At 36.1% G+C, this 19,600-nt stretch overlaps 1 protein-coding gene across 1 annotated transcript; it reads left to right on the top strand.

Moving 5' to 3' along the window:
• Window positions 1–16,465: 16,465 nt before the first annotated feature.
• On the top strand, window positions 16,466–19,055 carry LOC119789929. Its single transcript, XM_038295134.1, has 2 exons — window positions 16,466–18,025; window positions 18,841–19,055. The coding sequence occupies exons 1-2, from the start codon at window positions 17,100–17,102 to the stop codon at window positions 18,857–18,859; spliced, it is 945 nt and encodes a 314-aa protein (XP_038151062.1). The 5' UTR covers window positions 16,466–17,099; the 3' UTR covers window positions 18,860–19,055.
• The last annotated feature ends 545 nt before the right edge of the window (window positions 19,056–19,600 follow it).

The raw sequence follows: 19,600 nt of genomic DNA, 5'->3' as shown, positions 1-19,600 counted from the left end.
CAAGTAGACCACTCTGTCTTGTGATTCAGTCAGTTGAGCATCCTGTCTTATGACCTGATCAACTGTCCTGTCAAAACAATACTCTCTTTTGTAACCATGTGTTATGTTCTGTTAATAAAAGACGACTGCAAGGAGGGGGGTCGGAGAGAGAGTGTTGGAGTGTTGGGTTTGGCTCTTTCTCCCCTCCTGCAGGAAGCTGTTGTTGAAAATCCCTCTCTGTGTATTCAGTCCTTCTTTTACGAACCTAGATTTTTGAACCCAACAGTGAGATACTTAGGATTGAAGCCTGAGAACTACATGAACAGAATTTAACATAAAAAGCTTTATAAGGCAGCAGATATTGTCAAGGCTCAGAACAGAGGACCCATTATTCAAGGTAAGACAGACAGGTTACTCTAAAATGCATCAGATTGCGGACCTGCAATGACAGCTAGGGTGTCTAAGTCAGGAACTTCTGCAGTAGGGAAGCACAGGTTAGTGACCACGTACATCTGATGGAGGATGATTATAAACGTGTGAGTCACTAACCTGGTTTAATTGTGTCTAGACGCTGCAGCCCCTGATAACAGAAAACAAGCAGTAGATCAGATCCGAGCAAAGGAAGGGAGGCAGGATAATTCAGAGGGCAAAGCCAAAGCCAGTGTAGAGGAAGTGCTTAGGGATCCGGGCCAGAAGATCAGAGATCAGGGGTCCGTTTCACGAAGCAAGTTTACCGAAAACTCTAAGTTGTCTAAACCTGAAAACAGAGAAACTCTGACTGAAAGAGTTTTCTTCAACCTCTGTTTCAGTCACCGTAGTAACATTCTCTACAAAGCTAAACTGGTCGGGAGCAGCTTTTCTTCAGGTTTTCTTCAGTAAACTTGAAGTGTCCTCTATCAAATCACCCTGTTATATTTAGCGATTAAGTCAGATTTTTGTTGTAGTTTTGTGCATAAAAAAACACACATATACAACAAAAGTCTGATAACTAATTAAGGTCCTTTTTTTATTTAACCTTTTTTAAACAGGGTAGTCACATTGATATGTATATATGTTGATATGTATATATGTTGATATGTATATATATATATATATATATATATATATATATATATATATATATATATATATATATATATATATATATATATATATATATATATATATATATATCATACACTAGGTCTGTAAGACACATTAGGTTTTAAAGACAAACTTTGCATGTCTGTTTGACAAGGATCTTATTAAACAATGATCGGTATTTATTATACAGAGAACAAAATATTTATAGGGAGAGGATCTATGACTAAGTTGACAGGCCACGAGATTATTTGTTTTTGGCTTGTTTAATATGAGTGAGAGGCGGATCATTTTATTTTTATTTAGTTATATTTACAGTACATGAAGAATTACTGAAACTATTTTCAGATTGCATATACACTACCGTTCAAAAGTTTGGGGTCACATTGAAATGTCCTTATTTTTGAAGGAAAAGCATTGTACTTTTCAATGAAGAAATACACTCTATACATTGCTAATGTGGTAAATGACTATTCTAGATGCAAATGTCTGGTTTTTGGTGCAATATCTACATAGGTGTATAGAGGCCCATTTCCAGCAACTATCACTCCAGTGTTCTAATGGTACAATGTGTTTGCTCATAGGCTCAGAAGGCTAAGTGATGATTAGAAAACCCTTGTGCAATCATGTTCACAGATCTGAAAACAGTTTAGCTCGTTACAGAAGCTACAGAACTGACCTTCCTTCAAGCAGATTGAGTTTCTGGAGCATCACATTTGTGGGGTCAATTAAATGCTCAAAATGGCCAGAAAAAGAGGACTTTCATGTGAAACTCAACAGTCTATTCTTGTTCTTAGAAATGAAGGCTATTTCATGCGAGCAATTGCTAAGAAATGGAAGATTCCCTACAATGGTGTGTACTACTCCCTTCAAAGGACAGCAACTTTGAGTGGACCTATTTAAAATTGAAGTAATTTATTGCAGCCGTTGTGAAACCAAACACTCAGAGTTCCTGACTTTTGGCTAGATCAGATTTGAATCTGAATTTGTTAAACCTGTTTCGTGACCCCAGAAAAGGAAATCTAGGTTGTATGAAAGCAGCTCCAAGTTCAGTTTACAGGCAGAAGCCAGCAGAAGTCCAAAGGCAGGCCAGGCAAACAGATCAGATGGGAACAGCCGGGCTCAGAGGTTGAGAGGCAGAATGGGATCAGGTAATCAGAACCACTAAGGTCATGCTGAAACACTGTCACCACTGCCTCTATAATAATCTGGCACTGTTGAGTGGTTAGAGGGCTCTTTAAATAGAGGCAAGAGCAGGTTGATCAGATCAGATCAGAACGGTAACGCAAGAACGGGCGGAGTTAGGCAGGTGAATGGAATGAGTAATAAAGCCAATCATAAGCGCCAAGATCACATATGACTTTAATGTTACAAAATTATGTTATTAAGTCTAAGTCATTGCCATAATTCCCAGAATATACTACCAATTATATGAGGAAATCCTGTATTTTAAAAGAATTAAAAAGTGCCTGTTTAAAAGTTTCTGTCTTTATGTATTTCCTTTTTTCTGTGGGTATCTGTTGGAGGATAAATAAGACTAAAACTTTTCTATACATGAGCAGATAATCTGTGCACCAAATTCTTGTCATTAAAAGATACTGTTTCTTGGAGTCTTAGATATTTAGGAATGGCTTTGGATCCTTTCCCCACTGATAGAACTCAATAATTTTGTCTGTCCTTATTTTTCTTTAGAATATAACCTCATGTGTTGCCTTTACTGTTACTCAGCTTTGTAATGTCTTAATTATTTAGATAAGGTGTTTAGAGTCTAAGCTTATTGTTATGAAATGGGACTCAGCTTTTCCCTAAATGATGGCTAATCTAAACAAAACCATAATTTAAAAAAGGGGTACTTATATTTTTACTCCTGGGTGGATTTGTTTTCATTGTTATTACCTTATGTAAACATTTGAACATCTACAAAAACATATTTTTGTATTTTTTTGCATTTATCTTTGTCTGATATTTAACATTTCCAATGATCAAAAATATGCATGACATAAAAGGGCCTAGTACCTTTTAACTTTTTATGGTGCTACCCCTCTTTTGAACTGAAATATGAAGTTGATTGCAGTAAAACGACATGCTGGATATTTGTTGCATTTAATGTTTTATTCAATTTATTTTGTAGACAAATGTAGTTATTACACACTAATATAAACTTTGGTCAGATGGTAAATACAGTCTATAAAATAATAACCTTTACATATTAAGTAGCAAATCAACAAGATTTAATGGATAAATCCAAAATTTTGTTATAGTAGCAAATGCAATATTGAAAAAAATCTACCAAAAAAGAGCAATGTCTGCATATGCCAGGAAGTAACTGCTCTACTTAACAATGTGGGACAAAACAACCTTGCATCAAGAAAACGGTATAAAATGCGTGCCTTAAACATAACTGTATATAAACCATCGCAATTACATGTTCCTATCTGTTCCTATCTTAAAAGGTGAACAATTTTCATTCAGGCTAATCATGCAGCCATGGGTAAACAGTATGAGTAGTAAATGAAAAATCTAGAAAGTTACCTGGTTTGTTCTGGCTTTGATGCTGCCTGGAGATTATGGGTAATATCCCAACCTAAGGCCTTTCCACGTTTACATTTCTTCAGTCTCAGTAGCTTTTACCCAATTTAATTTCACTTCATGTTTTACAGCTATTCAAATCGGATACAGTTTGCTTATAAAACATTTCTTAATTTACTCAACCAAACTGAGTGCAAATTGTTACAATTGCTTTTAAGGGTAAATCTCACAATGTAGAATTGTATAATTTTTCCTCTGCAATTTAAACCTTTGTTGAACACTACTCTTACATGTTAGTCACTGCAGACTTGAATCCTTCCTTTCTTATTGGAAAAAGCCAGACTGACTCTTTGTCAGCACTGTTTCGAGCATTAACTAACTTTTGTCATTTGAAAGTAAAGCAACTTCTGTAACTTTCCAACCCCATCCTCTTCTATTGCCTGTCAGCTGCTTGAAGTGCACATTTCTGACCCCACTCCAAATATGCCAACTATCTTAAGCTTATATTGAATGTGTAAGCCCTGACAAAGCATAATTTTTGTAATATTTCTAAGTTGTGTGTTTATTCACACTTATGCTGCACAAAGCTGTGGTGTAGCATACACACTGAGTGGCCAACATAGAAACATCTGTGCATGCGTGCAACCTGCTGCTTTTGATCTCAAGCTCTCAAAGTGGAGGCATCAGCCGCTCCTTCATTCCAAAACCACAAAGACCTTTTGCAGAGCATATTTCGCTCTCCCTCCTCTGGATCGAGTGACACTGATAAAAGCTTTCAGTGAAGGAGTGGGGCTGTGTGGGCTGAGGCCTGATGCGCGGCTAATGCGTATTCAAATGTCTAAATGAAACACGTCTGCAATAGCCCGTCTCAAGGTCAGCATATAGTGACAAAAGCTTCTGCATTTTATACAGATATCTGAGGTTGGAGGCAAATGTGCGGTCTGAGAAATATAATGTTTTGATGACTGCACATAACATTATGAACTCATTAGCTCAGTTGTTGGTTGGCACCGTAGAGTGTAATGACAAGAGTCCTTGAGAAGTGAAATGAGCCTAAAATGATGATGTTAGTGGTGATGATGATGATTCCTTATTGTGATTGTGTTATTTTGCTGTCATTAGACTTATTTTTTGCTTCTTCAAACCTTTTTTTCTTGATCACCCTCTACCCTAATATACTCTCCTTCTCGTTATCTGCACTTGCTCAATTAAATCACCGTAACTCCAATAATGGAGTACAACCAGTGCAGTTATTTGATTAAATTGTATGTGTTTTAAATTATACAATCCTAAAAGACCTCAGAAAAAAAAATCTGGTGTTTGAGTGATCATGTCTCTACTTCACATTGTCACAAATCATAGCTAGAAACCCAGAGCAGATGTTAATCTTACATTCTTACTCTGTGTGCTAGAGTCCATTCTGTATCTTATGTCATTTATCAAAACTGTTTCAGTTAGCATTCTGCTAATTCTGCACAAATCTAAAGCCCACAGTTTCAACTGTTTTTGAGGGTTTCATACATCAAGATCCAAACATTTTCTGTCACCACCAGCATACTTTGAACATACTCTGTGTTCCTTCTGCTTCTATCTCTGTTGAGTCCTAATAAGTGGTGATCAGAGCTGAATAGCTCCCTCATTATGACTTGAAAAATAAGAAAAATGGAACACAAAACTTGCCTCATTACTGTATGTACAAAGTTACAATGTCCCTTGTGTGTCATGACTATAAACTTCTTGCACTCCTCATGACACTTTTGCTACTAGATGGTCTCTAATCTGCTCAGAATCTTTTGTATATGCAAGGCATCTTTTGTGTAGCAAGGCACCAGAAGCATCTGCTTTAAATGAATATGTTTGTTAAGACCAGTGTAATTTTAGGGATGTTTCTTACTTCACTGCTGGTTTTGCCTTTTTTTTCAGTCTTAATGGAGTTTGTTGTTGAAAATTCAGGATTTATATGATTACTTTGCATTAATTATCTGTCATACTTTGCTTTCTTAAGAGGACTGAGTCATCTGGAATGAAATACTTTTTTACAGTGAAAAACAGAACATACTTTGGATTTGGGTTTCAGTAAACAAGTATAGTGCATTGCAAAAAATATCATTGACAGTTAAACTTAACATTTTGTCCTGTTATAGTCACAATAATGCAATTTAGTACTACTCAAGCCAATACTACTTTTATTTTTGGTTATTTTTCATTTATTTAAATTTATACAGTAATTGTCAATAAACAGAACAAAGCATAAAAACCAAACAGCTAAAAAATGTTTGAAAAGGAATTGGCTGAAGCCTAAGAGTATTTTTCACACCCCTCAAAACATCATAAACTTAACAAAATCAAAAGGCGGCCACAATTTAGATCACATTCTCACAAAGGTAACTGATGGAGTATAAGCTACATCACAATTTCCAAATTAATCTGGTATAACAATCCACATGGTGAAAACATAATCATTAACATAATCTGATGGTTACAACCAACCCTCAATTTCAATATAGGATTTTATGATATTATACTTAAACATTTTTAAACTAAATGTTAAATTATATTGTAGTTCTTGTTGAAACTTATTCCATAGATTGACCCCAACAGAAATACAATGTTACTTTATATATATATATATATATATATATATATATATATATATATATATATATATATATATATATATATATATATATATATATATATATATATATATATATATATATATATATATATATATATATATATATATTTTTTTTTTTTTTTTTTTTTTTTTTTTTTTTTTACATTAGGTTTTTTTGAAAATTGATATTCCTAATATCTGGAAAAAACATTTCTTCTTTGTATTTTTACCATTTCAAACAAAATGACATTCTCCACATTTAGAATAAACAGTCTGGATATTTATAAATTAATTTCAGATCTCTATATTTCTTATATTACTGGTCAGCATTTGTATTATCTTAACTATAAAAAAAATGTTTTTCAGATATAAATAAATTTTCAGTCAAACTGATTGTTGCACTGACTTGCTAATTGGTGGCAGCCCAGGGCAGGGCTATTAGTGTGCACACCTGAAGTGCTTTGCCTCACACTGGTGAAGGCATAAATGACACCAAGCAAGGCAGCTTCTAATTTCTGGCAAGTTGTGTAAGAGACTCGTGCTGAAAACTACCTGCAGAGATTTGAGGACCAATGCCAAAAAACTGAAGAGGCAGCAGTAAGAAATCTGACTTTTATAGGATCTTACTGCTACTGCTCTTTGATTTATTAAGTGTAATTTCAGTGGAATCCTCCTTGTTTGATTTATGCTCCTTGATTTGAAAATGGCTGCAGTGGTGTAAATAATTTGGAAAATGTGTATCCATGTTGTGCTTTATTGGGTTGTGTTGTATGGTATTAAAATTAAATGTCTGGGCAAGGTGCAATGTCGTGGTACATTTTGTAAAACTGTCATATGTATATGAAGATTAGATTCATTGAAGTATTTTGAGTTCATTTATAGTTTGTGTTTCCTGAATATTATATGTTTACTAACCATCCTGTCTTTCTGTCCTAAGGTTTTTACCTGACTGTTGTTAAGACTGAGCACAAAATGAGGACATAAAAAGAATGGAAAAAGTCTCAACAACTCTGTCTTAGTAAATCAAGCTATACTCTTAAAGTCATGGGTCCGGTCCTTTCAAGTGTGGGGTGCAGTTACTGAAACACTTCACGCTGATAAATGTCAGAACGGCCACTTAAAATGTGTAAACATTTTTAGATAGACAAAACTTAATTCTTACTAGTATAATTTTGATATTTCTTTTACTTTCTAAAATTCAGTTTCTGTTAGAAAAATGTAATTTAGAAAATATATTATTACAGTTAGGTCTAGGAGTGTGACTTTGATCAGGAAGAATCTTATTTTAGTGATCTACTTCATCAAACGGACCCCAAGAGGTCTAACAGAGACCTACCAAAAAATAGCAACCAATATACAAAGAACTGAACACAAAAATAAAAAAAAGAAACTAAACACAAAGGAATGAACCAATCAGGCAACGTGTTCAAGAACACAGATGACAGGAAAATAAAGGAAATAGAGACACAAGAGAAACCCAAAAACCTAACACCGTAGAATCATGACACTGCAATTATAAAATCAAATGACATTTGCATCAAATGGCAGTTTGTAGGGTCCTACTGTGCTCAGTACACAAGAAATACATAAGCTGAATGTATTCTTTTCCTATTAATATCCTGAAACAATAGAATACTATCACACAACAGGATTAGGACAAAAATAGTTAGGACACTGCAAGAGATGCAATGCATTGGTGTTAAGGAAGAAAAGCACATAGATAAAGATTGACTTATATTCTTATATTAGATCTTAAATATTAATCATAACAATACACTATTGTTTATTTATGCTAAAGTCTTAATTTAGTAATCTCAGTTTAACCCTTTAAAGCCTAAGCCATGAAATAATTGACAGAAATTTCAAATTTTTCGAAATTAGAATCTTGATTGAGCTCTCTAAAAAATTAGATAAAAAAACGTACATTTTTTAAGGTAAATTACTTCATTTATTTTGATAAATTTTTATACAGGCATTTCTATATAATATTTTATAAATTTTCTGTTCACTGCATGTGTCTGATAGTGTAGGTCAGGGTTTCAAAAACAAAAAACCCGCACTGATGTTGCAGTAGTCTCAAAAACTTATGTATCAAATATGATACACTTGGCTTTAAAGACTTAAGATTGCAAACATGTTCAGCGATTCAGTTTTAGCATCCATCCCATTATGTCACTATACAGAGTAAAACCATTTGTATCCCTACTACAACTTAGACTTCGACTTAGACACAACTTTATTCATCCCTTGGGATTACTCCTTCAGGGAAATTCTGGTTCTAGTAGCTTATATAGAGTACAAAGGGTATAGTTAAAGCAAGATGTCATTAAAGATAAAAACACAACAGACAATATAAAAATAGTGTGTATATAATACAAAAGTGTATAAAAAAAGTTGTAATGTCCTAGAATATGTTTCTTTTAGATAAAAATATCTGCACCATAGAGAGCTGAGTAGCTGAAGTGGGTTATTGCACTTGCACTGCAGAAATGTACTAACCATATAAATAAGTAAAAATTATACAGACTACACAGTAGTTGACTTGGATTATTGAACTTGTACTGCAGAGATGTACTGAACATATAAATAAGTAAAAAATTACAGAGGCTACACAGTAGTAAGCATGTGTTATTGCACAGTGAGAGAGAGAAGAATATTGCACGTGGGACAATAGGAAATGTTTTGCACAACTTACTACTAACAAATCCTGCCACCCTGTCAAATCATGGCTGTCTGTGAGTCTAAGTTAACAGAGCTGCTTATTGAATCTTTCAGTTAAATCAATAAATTTAATTTTTCTAAAATATGATTCTATGCGGGTCACCTGCCCAGATTGTTACTTATTAATGGCCACAATGATTGACAGTGAACAAGATTATTTGGCTCGTATTGCAGTGACATTTGGCCCATATAGATTCTGCCTGAGTGCTCCTGTTGGAAGGTTGAGTGCTTCTCTTTGTAAGTTAAATAATCGACTGAGTGGCTCAACACACTCACAGGGGACCAACAACAGCTCTGAACACACATTGTCCAATAGACTAGTATTTCTAGTGTAGCCTTCACACACACTTACTCACCAGTAAATACACCTAAAAATACACACAGGTGTGCACATTAATATAATGAGATGGAACTGAAAAGCAAGTAGTGAAAAGCTGTTTTTTTTATGTTCACATGAGAAATTTTGCCACACTTACGGATTTCTTTAAAACTGATTAAAGAGAGTGTTGTTTTGGTAGTCTAATAGCATTATGTTGTGGTTTTATTTTAGCAAAACAAAATGATTAAAAAAAGAATAAAAAAGGAGAATAGAATGGGCAGATTCCCAGAGATCTACAAGATCACAAAATACAACATATAATTTTAAGTTTGAGATCAAGAGGTTGCCATTTCCATTTTAGAACAATAATGGTATGTTCTTAACCCCATTTGTAAGCATTTCCTTTAGGTATGCTTGTGGTCATTGTCTATTTTAAAAACCTATTTGTGCTCAATCCTTACCTTTTTGGTCAATGTAATTAATTATTACTTATTTGTGTGTCCGGTTTTGCCAATAAATAATAAGATGATAGCCCAAAACGTGCTCTCACAAGCAGGCCATTGCAGCTGTTTCCATAAGGTTCTACTTGGTACTTGTAGAGGAAACTTTATTGAAAATTATTTAGGGATTAAAATAGAATACAAAGGAGACAGAAAGCGAGATGAACTATTGCTTTAAAATCTTCACAGAATGTTTTTTTCCTCACGATGTCCTCTATTTTAGGAAGTGCACCAGTCCCTCAAGAAGCAAAACACCCACAACACTTGATGCTGGGAGATCCCTTTACTTTGGCTCTGTTCCCCCTATCCAATAACACAAAAGAAACTAAAAAACACATAAATATTACAAATACAAATGCAAGTGATAACCAAACATTAACACCAAGAGATAAAACGAACTGACCTAATAATATTAACAAATAATTAGGTCTTTATTTCAGCCTCTTAGAAAAAGCAAATGTGTTTTTGCTACAGTTCATGTAAACATCTATGTTAGATTCAACTACTTACAAGGGTAACTAATGATATTAAAGTAAGTTCAGGGATTGGTTGTGTAGATGTGTCTATCCTCATGTTAACTCCCTTTAGAATCTGTTCCATATGTACATACAAACCTGTTTATAGATTTGTTGTCAGTGTCATGGATTACCACAAATGGTTCTTCTTTACCTTTAATAGCTGCTGTGTCATTTTTACTATTATAGTACAGAACTTCACTCATATTGCATTGTTTTCATGATTGTTCCTTGTACATCCAGCTTTAGCCTAAAGGACACTATTGATTAGAAAAGAATGACACACAATTTGTTTTATTTCTTTTCATCGGCTGTGCTCTAGTCAAAAAGCTATCCATAAACTGCTAGAGCCAATTAATGTCCAAACAGATGTGCAATGCTGAGAGCTACGTTTTGCTGCAGGGTCAAGCAGTCGGAATCCAATCTCCTCAGTAAAATTACATTTTCACCGTCATGGCTTTATACCTGCTGACCTGCTTGCAGGTCAGAAAAAAAGCTGAGGGCTTTAGTAAAGTCACATGGCATGTTTGCAATGGAATTAACTCTACATGACCTGAGAATACACCGGGTGAATTTCTGGAATATTGTCACTCCTTTAGACTGATGGCTATGCAGTGGAGGTAGAAAGGTTGATCCCCTTCAAAGTTGCTGTAAAGACAAGTGAGTTTACTTCATTTGAAACTAAGTGTGAAAAATATTTGTCTTTGATGTGCATTCCCACGTCTTTCCCCTTCACACTTTATTCTGATTACTGTTTATGGAGAATAGTGCCAGAGACACAAACTCAGAAAAATGAAACACCTCAGGCAAAAGTGGGACTTTACACATGAAAGTGAAAAACATTACTTATGCATTAGGTATGTCTTTGAAGAACTCAGAACATGCATATTTCCTTACTCCTGCACTCCTGAAATAATACAGATATAATCAATTATTCATTTGTAAATGTTTATTTCCTCTCAAAAACAAGCATGACACAGCCTTGATGTCTGAAAAATCGTTCCAGCTCTAACCTTAGCTTAAAATGCCTTAAGTGAAGGGTTTCATACTGATTCTAAGGTATGTGGAGCAATCACTAAAATGCAGTGTTTATATTCATGTTTTAAAAGTTTTAAATGATGAGTTGAATTTTGTTTTCACATTGCAAAAATTATCGCAAAATGAGTAAAAAATTTCTTAAAATAAAGAGAAAAGGCAACTTTACTTCTACATCAAGTCAGGGAAGTTATTTCAAGATAGCAACAGACAAATTAACATTAAAGCCCACGCTTTCAACAGAAAGGGAAAGGATAATAAGGGACACAGTCATGTTGGCTGCAAGTGTAGAAGCTGTGTTTAATACCTTTTAGAGTTACTAAGATGGGTAGATAAATACTTAAACAAGAAGTTAAAAATCTAAAGCATGTTTTATCACAAATATAATTAGTTTATATACAAATATTAGTATAAATATTTGCCTTGACTGCCCTTAGTAACACAAGCGATGTAATTAACTAAGCAAAGCAAGCTCTTTCTGAGTTAGGCATATAATGTAAATATGAAAAAAAGGCAGATTTGCCCATTGCCTTCGTACTGAAAAACAAATTGCTCCTATTAATCACTGTTGTACGGTTAGCAGAAGGCCTTTGTCTATCTTTAACATTTTTCAAAATTACTTTTTTTCAATTTTGGTAATATTGGTTAAAAATGCTCCACACTCACAGTATTTAGCAATTTTTTCTAAGTTTTTGTACTGAAATTCCTAAGTCTGCTTTTCATTCATAATGCAAAATCATAATAATTTATTTTACATAAAGGGCGTACCTTTCCTGCAGGTAAGGCGTGTTTTTGCCCATTATCACTCAATTACTTAAACTCTGACAAGCATCCTGGATTGATTGACAGGTGGGATTATATCAGGTAACCCTACAACCTCTTTGTTAAATAACTGTAACCAATGCATCAGATTTATGTTACGTTGGAGAATAAAACCTTTCTTTATAAACAGTGAACAGTTTATACACAAGTGAACTTTCTCTATGTTAATGAATTTGAGACTAAAGTCTCCCATTCTCTTAAAGTCTCTATTGCAAGTCTGCTCTAACTTTAGTGCAGCTATCAGGGCTGTTTTTATCAATTTTCCTTTTGAGAACGATTATTAAAAAAAAATCATTATAAAAATCACAATATTTTGTAGGATGAAATCCCAGCATTAATACTCCCGTTTAAAATAATTTGAAGTATTTTAAATTTGTAGTGTATATTTGTTATATACGATTGTTGTCCTATTGTGCGTGTGAAATACTTTCCCTGCTTCTAACAGGTCTTCCTCCAATGTCGCTCTGTATCTAGTTCTATTACACTCCCTATCAACTTTTATCAGGTCATCATTGAAGTAGAACATCCTTAAGGCATGGTGCCAGTGTTTCCAGCTAGAAATGTCATGATCTCAGCACTGCTGCTGGTCTGATTCCTCACAAGACCCACCTACTCAGCTCCGCCCTGTTGTCATTACCGCTCATTTGATCTACCTGAGCCTGAATCTGTATCAGATCAGACATGAGTGCCAGATTATTTGAGCCTGCCTGAACCCTATCTGATCTGAAAGCCCTAATGTTACCGGACCTGGAACTGTGCCCTGACACACCCCTGGATAACCCTTTGGATTCTCACTGGAAATCGGATCACCTGGCTTGGACCCTGGTCCTGTTCATGTATCATGTACTCTGGTTTGCCGTCTTGCTATTCTTGCACAATTTTGCTTTAACAATTTTGACCCCTTGCATTTCCCTGGACAAACCTTTAGCAAACACAGAAGGATCCTCTTGAGACATCATGGAAGAAGTTCTGAGCACAACAAGGATCAGTCATATCCCACGCGAACTGGCTACACCAGTAATTTCCTGTGTTTGGATACAAATTATAGCCAGGTTTGTGATCCAGAATTAATTCCACCGGTCATTTCCTGGTCAATAATATTCCCTCTCTCATTAGAGATGAGAGATCTAGCTCCTGTCTCAGACAAGTCTTTCACATCCTGCTGCAGTTTTCTATCTAATAAACTGTTATACTGAAATAACATGCAAATAATTTGTGCAGTCATACAGGGCAGCTGTTAGGTTTATTCAATGATGATTATTAAAGTAATGTGTGTTCATATGAAACATTGTAGAAATGAGATGCTCCACTCCTGTCTCATGATTCAGTCATGAGACCACACTGCCTTGTGATTCAGTCAAGAGGGGAGCATCCTGTCTTTATGAACTGATCAATTGTTCTGTCAGAACAATACTCTGTTTGTAACCATGTGTCATGTTCTGTTAATAAAACGCTCTGCGGAGGAGGTCCGGTGGGAGACAGTGTGTTTGAGTCTGGGGTTCAACTGTCTCTCCTTCTGCAGAAGCTATATGAAAATCCATTACTGTGTATTTCAGTTCTTCTTTTACAGACCTACATTTTTGAACCCAATATTTTTGGTGCCGAAACCCGGGAGTCAAGATCCAATTGTCCAGGACCGTCCAGGACCGTGTGGGACCAAGGCCAAGAATCTGTCGACAGCCATCCCCCCTTCGCAGGACGGGGCCAGTTTGGTCCAACCAGACCCCCCACACACCAGCGGCGCATCGCCAGCAGGACCCCAACCCAACGGGGCCGCCCGCCCCCCGAGAAAACAGACATGCCAATCCCCCCCCCCAAAAAAACGCCAATCAGAAAAGCCCCCACAATGCGACAGTGGACACCAGACACCAACCCTCCCGCAACCGCTCCCCCCACTGAAAAAAGAACAACTATATATATTTATATATACACATACACATATATATATATATATATATATATATATATATATATATATATATATATATATATATATATATATATATATATATATATATATATACATATATATACATATATAAATAAATAAATTAAAAATAAATAAAAAAGGCAGAGATTTGTTAAGGAAATTGCTAAGGAAATTGTTAAGGAGGTGTGACTAAGTGCTAGAGCAAATAAGAATAGCCATTAAAATAGTAGATGTGTATGGAGCATGGGTGTTAGAAATATTTTATTTATACTCCGTTTGTGTTTCATGGGTTGTGTTTGTTGTGCCATATGCCATGAACATACTTTTTGGACATTGGGAAGCAGTGTCCATATTTCATCCTGATAGGATGACCAGAGAAGAAAACACAGCTTTGGTGAATAACAGCTGGGGGACTTCAGCAGCCCCCCCTTTTTCAGCCAAAGCAGTCACATGGAAGTCACAGAGGTGTGAAAACCTACCCCCCCTCTGTGAGGGCAGAACAAAACCACAGAACACACAGGATTCTTTCTCTCTTTTGCCTCTTCACTTTTTCTCCCTCGTCTGATCCAGCCTGCTTCTGCTCCTGCGCTCAAAGCTGGGGCCCACTGTGGCCCACAGTGGAGATGCAGGCCCCAGGGAAACCAGATCCCCAGAACCATCAAGGATGAGTCAGAACTCTTCAGAACCTAACTGCTGCAAACAGAACCTTTGCAACACATTTCTCTTGAGTTTCAGAACTTACAGAGCCAAACTGGATGAAGACCATGCCCTGGTGTGAGACTGAGGGGAGCCCTGCCGTGAGACTGAGACAAAGGAACCCCTGACTGCAGAGCTGCAAAACTGGATGAAACTCAAGCTTTCCAAACGGACATGGAAAAAGGTTTGCAGGTCTGGCAAGATTAGGGACAGGAAAAGCAATATGTAAAGACAACACTAATTGATGCTAAAGAATGGACTGCATGCTACGCTATGCTACAGGAATATGTGTTGAGCTGTTGCTAAAGCTTAGACAAGCTTTATTCACTAAGGATTTAAACACTGATATAACATTAGTGTTCATGTGTTCCTCAGATGCTCATTACATTTCCATTACCAAGTATGACCAAGAGTCATTTAGTGGAATCCTGATGTCTATTCGCTGCTAGCTATTTCAAAGAGGGTAAAGAATCATTTAGCTAAAGGTTATTGGTTCTTGATTAAGCAAATCATTCAATAAAACATTATTTGGCCAAATAATGTTTTATTCACCTCATGGATTTGCATTGTGAATTGGTCTGAAAACATTCCAATTTCTTTAAAATTAGTGAAAAGCTAATTTGATCATATCCCAAATTATTCCAGATAAACTTTGGTTTCAAACACAGAATCCATCTTAAACTGTAATATGTTTTTCAACCGTTTTTCCCTTCCTCTTTGTACATAGTAGTTAGTTTAGTTTAGTTGAGTTTTACTAGTCTTAGTTGAGAGTGTTAAACTGAAATATGTTTGACTTGGAGCTGAATGATTTTTGTTAATAAAATCTTATATTTTGAACAGAAGTTGTGGTGAATTTATTCCATGTATGTGCAGAAATAACTGTTTGACCATGATTAGTGCTCGAATCACTCTTTCATTTATTGTTCTAACACACAGTTAGTAGGACTGTGTGTCATAAACAGTATATAACAGCTGAAATAATATCTGATTAAATAAGATATTTGACCACCCCTACAGGGGAGGGCAATAAACATCTTAAAGTATCAGAAACATAAATTCCCAGCGGGCTGGGAATAGAATTTAACTATAGAATCACAACATAAATATGGCGTCCCTGATTGCTGGGCCCATTAATTGTAACATTTATTTAGCGTCCCATGCTGCTGGACTCATTGAATGTAACATTTAATTGGTGTCTCAGTTTGGTGGTCATCGAATATAACGGTCATTCTGCACATGTATGAGAATAAACTTAGAGCCATTATTGAAAACCATGTGAAAGCATCAACATCAGCTCTCACCACTCAATAATGAAATCTTAAAGTCACAACCTAAGAATCCAATATTAAATGTCTTAGCTTATATGAGAAGAAAATATAACCTTTGACATTCTTGGAGCATCAAAATATAGAAAATTTAACTAAATCTAGTAAATCCAAAATATCTCTTCAGCTAGTGATAACCAACTTTACGTCAAAGCAAAACTCAGATGATTCAAATCAATCTGATCACTTTGGTCCAACTAAAACTAAAAGATTTAACACCCAAGTTAATCTTATCGTTCGACCAAAATGTATGCACATCTATAACTAGATGCTGCCATTTGTGGTTTCTATAACCACATCCCAAAAATGAAAACTCCCAAGTTATGCTATTTCAAAGTCACCTCCAGTCCAAAATAGGTTAGATGCCTTGAAATTTAACCTTAATCCCTTTATCTGTTAGTCTGATAAGACTCCTAAACACTTATTTTATATTGTGTAGAACAAGATTTGTTGCCAGATTTAACGTAAGTTAATCTGTGATCCTACCCAACCGAAAGGGGGTGGATTCAAATTAAATTGCTTAAAATCCCTTAAAGAAAGGTGAATCATAAGCTAATTTGCTAGTAAATCCTTAAAAAGGTAAGCTTTGCGCCAAACTGCTTATAAATCCTCCAAGACAGGTAAAGCATGCGCTAAAATAGCTAATAAATCCTAAAACAAGGTGTAGCATTTTTAACACTGAAAGAAAGTGTTTCTTTGATATCACAGAAAAGGGTGAATCATAAGCTAAATTGCTTGTAAGTCCTTAAAAGGTAAGCTTTGCGCCAAACTGCTTATAAATCCTCAGAGACAGGTAAAGCATGCGCTAAAATAGCTGGTAAATCCTAAACAAGGTGTAGCATTTCTAACACTGAAAGAAAAGTGTTTCTTTGATATCACAGGTTTAAAGATAACCAGTGACCCGTTTCTACACACATAAAAATAAGTCCTTACAATATGTATATGTAAATATACAAATATAGTGGGTACTGACTGGATTGTGTTCTTTTGAAATTTCTTCATAACTTGTGTTTTTGTGCCATCAGCTGAAAATGGATCCAAGCATCCTCAATTCTGGGCACATAATTGACTCCATAGGAATAGAGAAACAGAAACAAATTGTTGCAAAGCTTATCCACTTATCTTCAGAAAAGCAGGATAACCTAAACAATTCTAACCTCAGCCTATGTGAAGAAAAGATTCAAGAATTAATGAACTTAATTCAAAACCCAAATGGAAACTTTCTGATAACAGATGTACTCTGTGAGCTCACGCTTCTTTATCAGCTTAAATACCAAATAAAAGCTAAACAGTACTCTGAGTTAGAAGCCAAATATCAGATGATCTGCCACAGAGTAAGTGCTGCAAACATTTTATTGTCAGGAGCTGACAAGATCAAAGACCCATGTGGCCAGACTGACCATGCCTCAGAACAAATGGTGACCCCCCTCTCTGAGGACCTATGCAATAAACAAAGCAAGCAGACTTTGAATCAGCAGGAGGTCACCCCAGTCAAAAGGAGAACAGTTCCTGAAGCAGATACAAAGTCTCTAAACTCGGAGTTAACAATAAATAGATCTGAAGATGTTCAAAGTCAAAGTAGTGTCGCAGACAGAGAGAAACAAGTAGATCACTTGGTAAACTCAAGCAGTTTAAAACTTTGCAAAGGACAGCCATGCAAACCAATCTCTGTCTCACTCTCCGCTGACCGAGCACCAAGTGCCAAAGTTCACACCTTGAAAAACTCTGAGGAGAACCAGTCTCCCTTGTGTCATCAAAGGTTAGCTCAAAACCCCCCACCACTTAATGAGCAGAACCAACTTCCTGACGGGCCAGGTCCACCGAGTGACCATAGAATTCAACAAATTGAATCCTTGGCCAAAGACATTGATATTTTTGACCCAGAAAATCAACACTCCAACATAGCTGATTATCTGCAAGAAGTTGAGCACTGTCTAAAAGACTTGCCATTTCCTTCTTCTCATGAGAAATTGAAGCTGATTTGGAAAACAACAGCTAGAAGCGTCCATGTTTTCATAAAATCTCTTCCTCCAAAAATCAGAGAAAGTTATTCAGCTCTTTGTCAAACCTTAAGAGAAGAATATTCTGGTTACAGAGATCTGGCGTTAGCAACGCTTGAGGCATCTTTAGTTCTCGAAGGAGAACATGAAACACCCAGAGAATATTACTTTCGCTTGAGACAGGTTTATTTTGAGGGCTGCAGTTCTCCAGATATTGACGAAGAAGATCACACCTTTAAAGCATTGTTGATCCAAAATCTACATGAAAGTGTACGATATGACGTAGCAATGCATTGCAGGATAGAAAACCTTTCTATGCAGGAAACTCGCAGATATGCTCAGCTTGTTTGGGAAATATGTCTCAAATCAGATAGATTTCAAAGCAAGCTTAGAGTCTTTAACCTTCAAACAAAGAACAGGACGAGAAACAGACACAGATTCAGTTCCCCAGTGGTTCACCAAGATGAAGGAATTAATGACTTGAGAGAACGAAAACCAGAACCCCCAGATAAACGTCATAAGCCTTCACATCACAATGCAAAACCAAAGGTTTACACTGGTAAAGGGGGATATCAACAAGCTACAGAAACAACCACAAAAGAAAACTTAGAACAGATCTGCAAAACAGTTCTTACAGAGCTACTGGCTTCTCTGACCAATAACAAAGTACTACAATTCCAAGCTAATGGTAAAACGTATCATATCCAAGAGTATGATAGTTGCTGATAATTTCTAACATACTTTAACGTGTTTTATCCTTTCTTTCTTTTGTTTCACAACTTGAGAAATGATGAAGGTTGAACAACAGCATCATGAAGGTGTTAGGAAATTTTGTTTGGAATGTATATATTTGTGTATCAGGGTCAGACTTTCCTGCCAGACCTGCTTCAACCAGATGCAAAACCTCTGGAGAAAATGAACTGTTTTATGATGAGATAGGGTCAGCTTCTGCCAGACCTGCAACAAATCCTCCAGGGACAAACACTTGAGAAGATATGAACCCTAAATGAACTTTCTTCCTGCCAACAGGAACCTGACTTATCACCGCTCCAGATATCATGGCTTTATGGACCTATTTGTGATCTGAAAACAAAGAACTGCATCTTTTATTTCCAGATCAAAAGGGGGATATGTTGTGCCATATGCCATGAACATACTTTTTGGACATTGGGAAGCAGTGTCCATATTTCATCCTGATAGGATGACCAGAGAAGAAAACACAGCTTTGGTGAATAACAGCTGGGGTACTTCAGCAGCCCCCCCTTTTTCAGCCAAAGCAGTCACATGGAAGTCACAGAGGTGTGAAAACCTACCCCCCCTCTGTGAGGGCAGAACAAAACCACAGAACACACAGGATTCTTTCTCTCTTTTGCCTCTTCACTTTTTCTCCCTCGTCTGATCCAGCCTGCTTCTGCTCCTGCGCTCAAAGCTGGGGCCCACTGTGGCCCACAGTGGAGATGCAGGCCCCAGGGAAACCAGATCCCCAGAACCATCAAGGATGAGTCAGAACTCTTCAGAACCTAACTGCTGCA

This window comes from Cyprinodon tularosa, unplaced genomic scaffold, assembly GCF_016077235.1.
Source record: "Cyprinodon tularosa strain WSP-4 unplaced genomic scaffold, ASM1607723v1 ctg11, whole genome shotgun sequence".
In the NCBI taxonomy this organism is placed as follows: domain Eukaryota; kingdom Metazoa; phylum Chordata; class Actinopteri; order Cyprinodontiformes; family Cyprinodontidae; genus Cyprinodon; species Cyprinodon tularosa.
The sequence above is the reverse complement of the archived record's forward strand: the minus strand, read 5'-3'. Positions and strand labels throughout refer to the sequence as shown.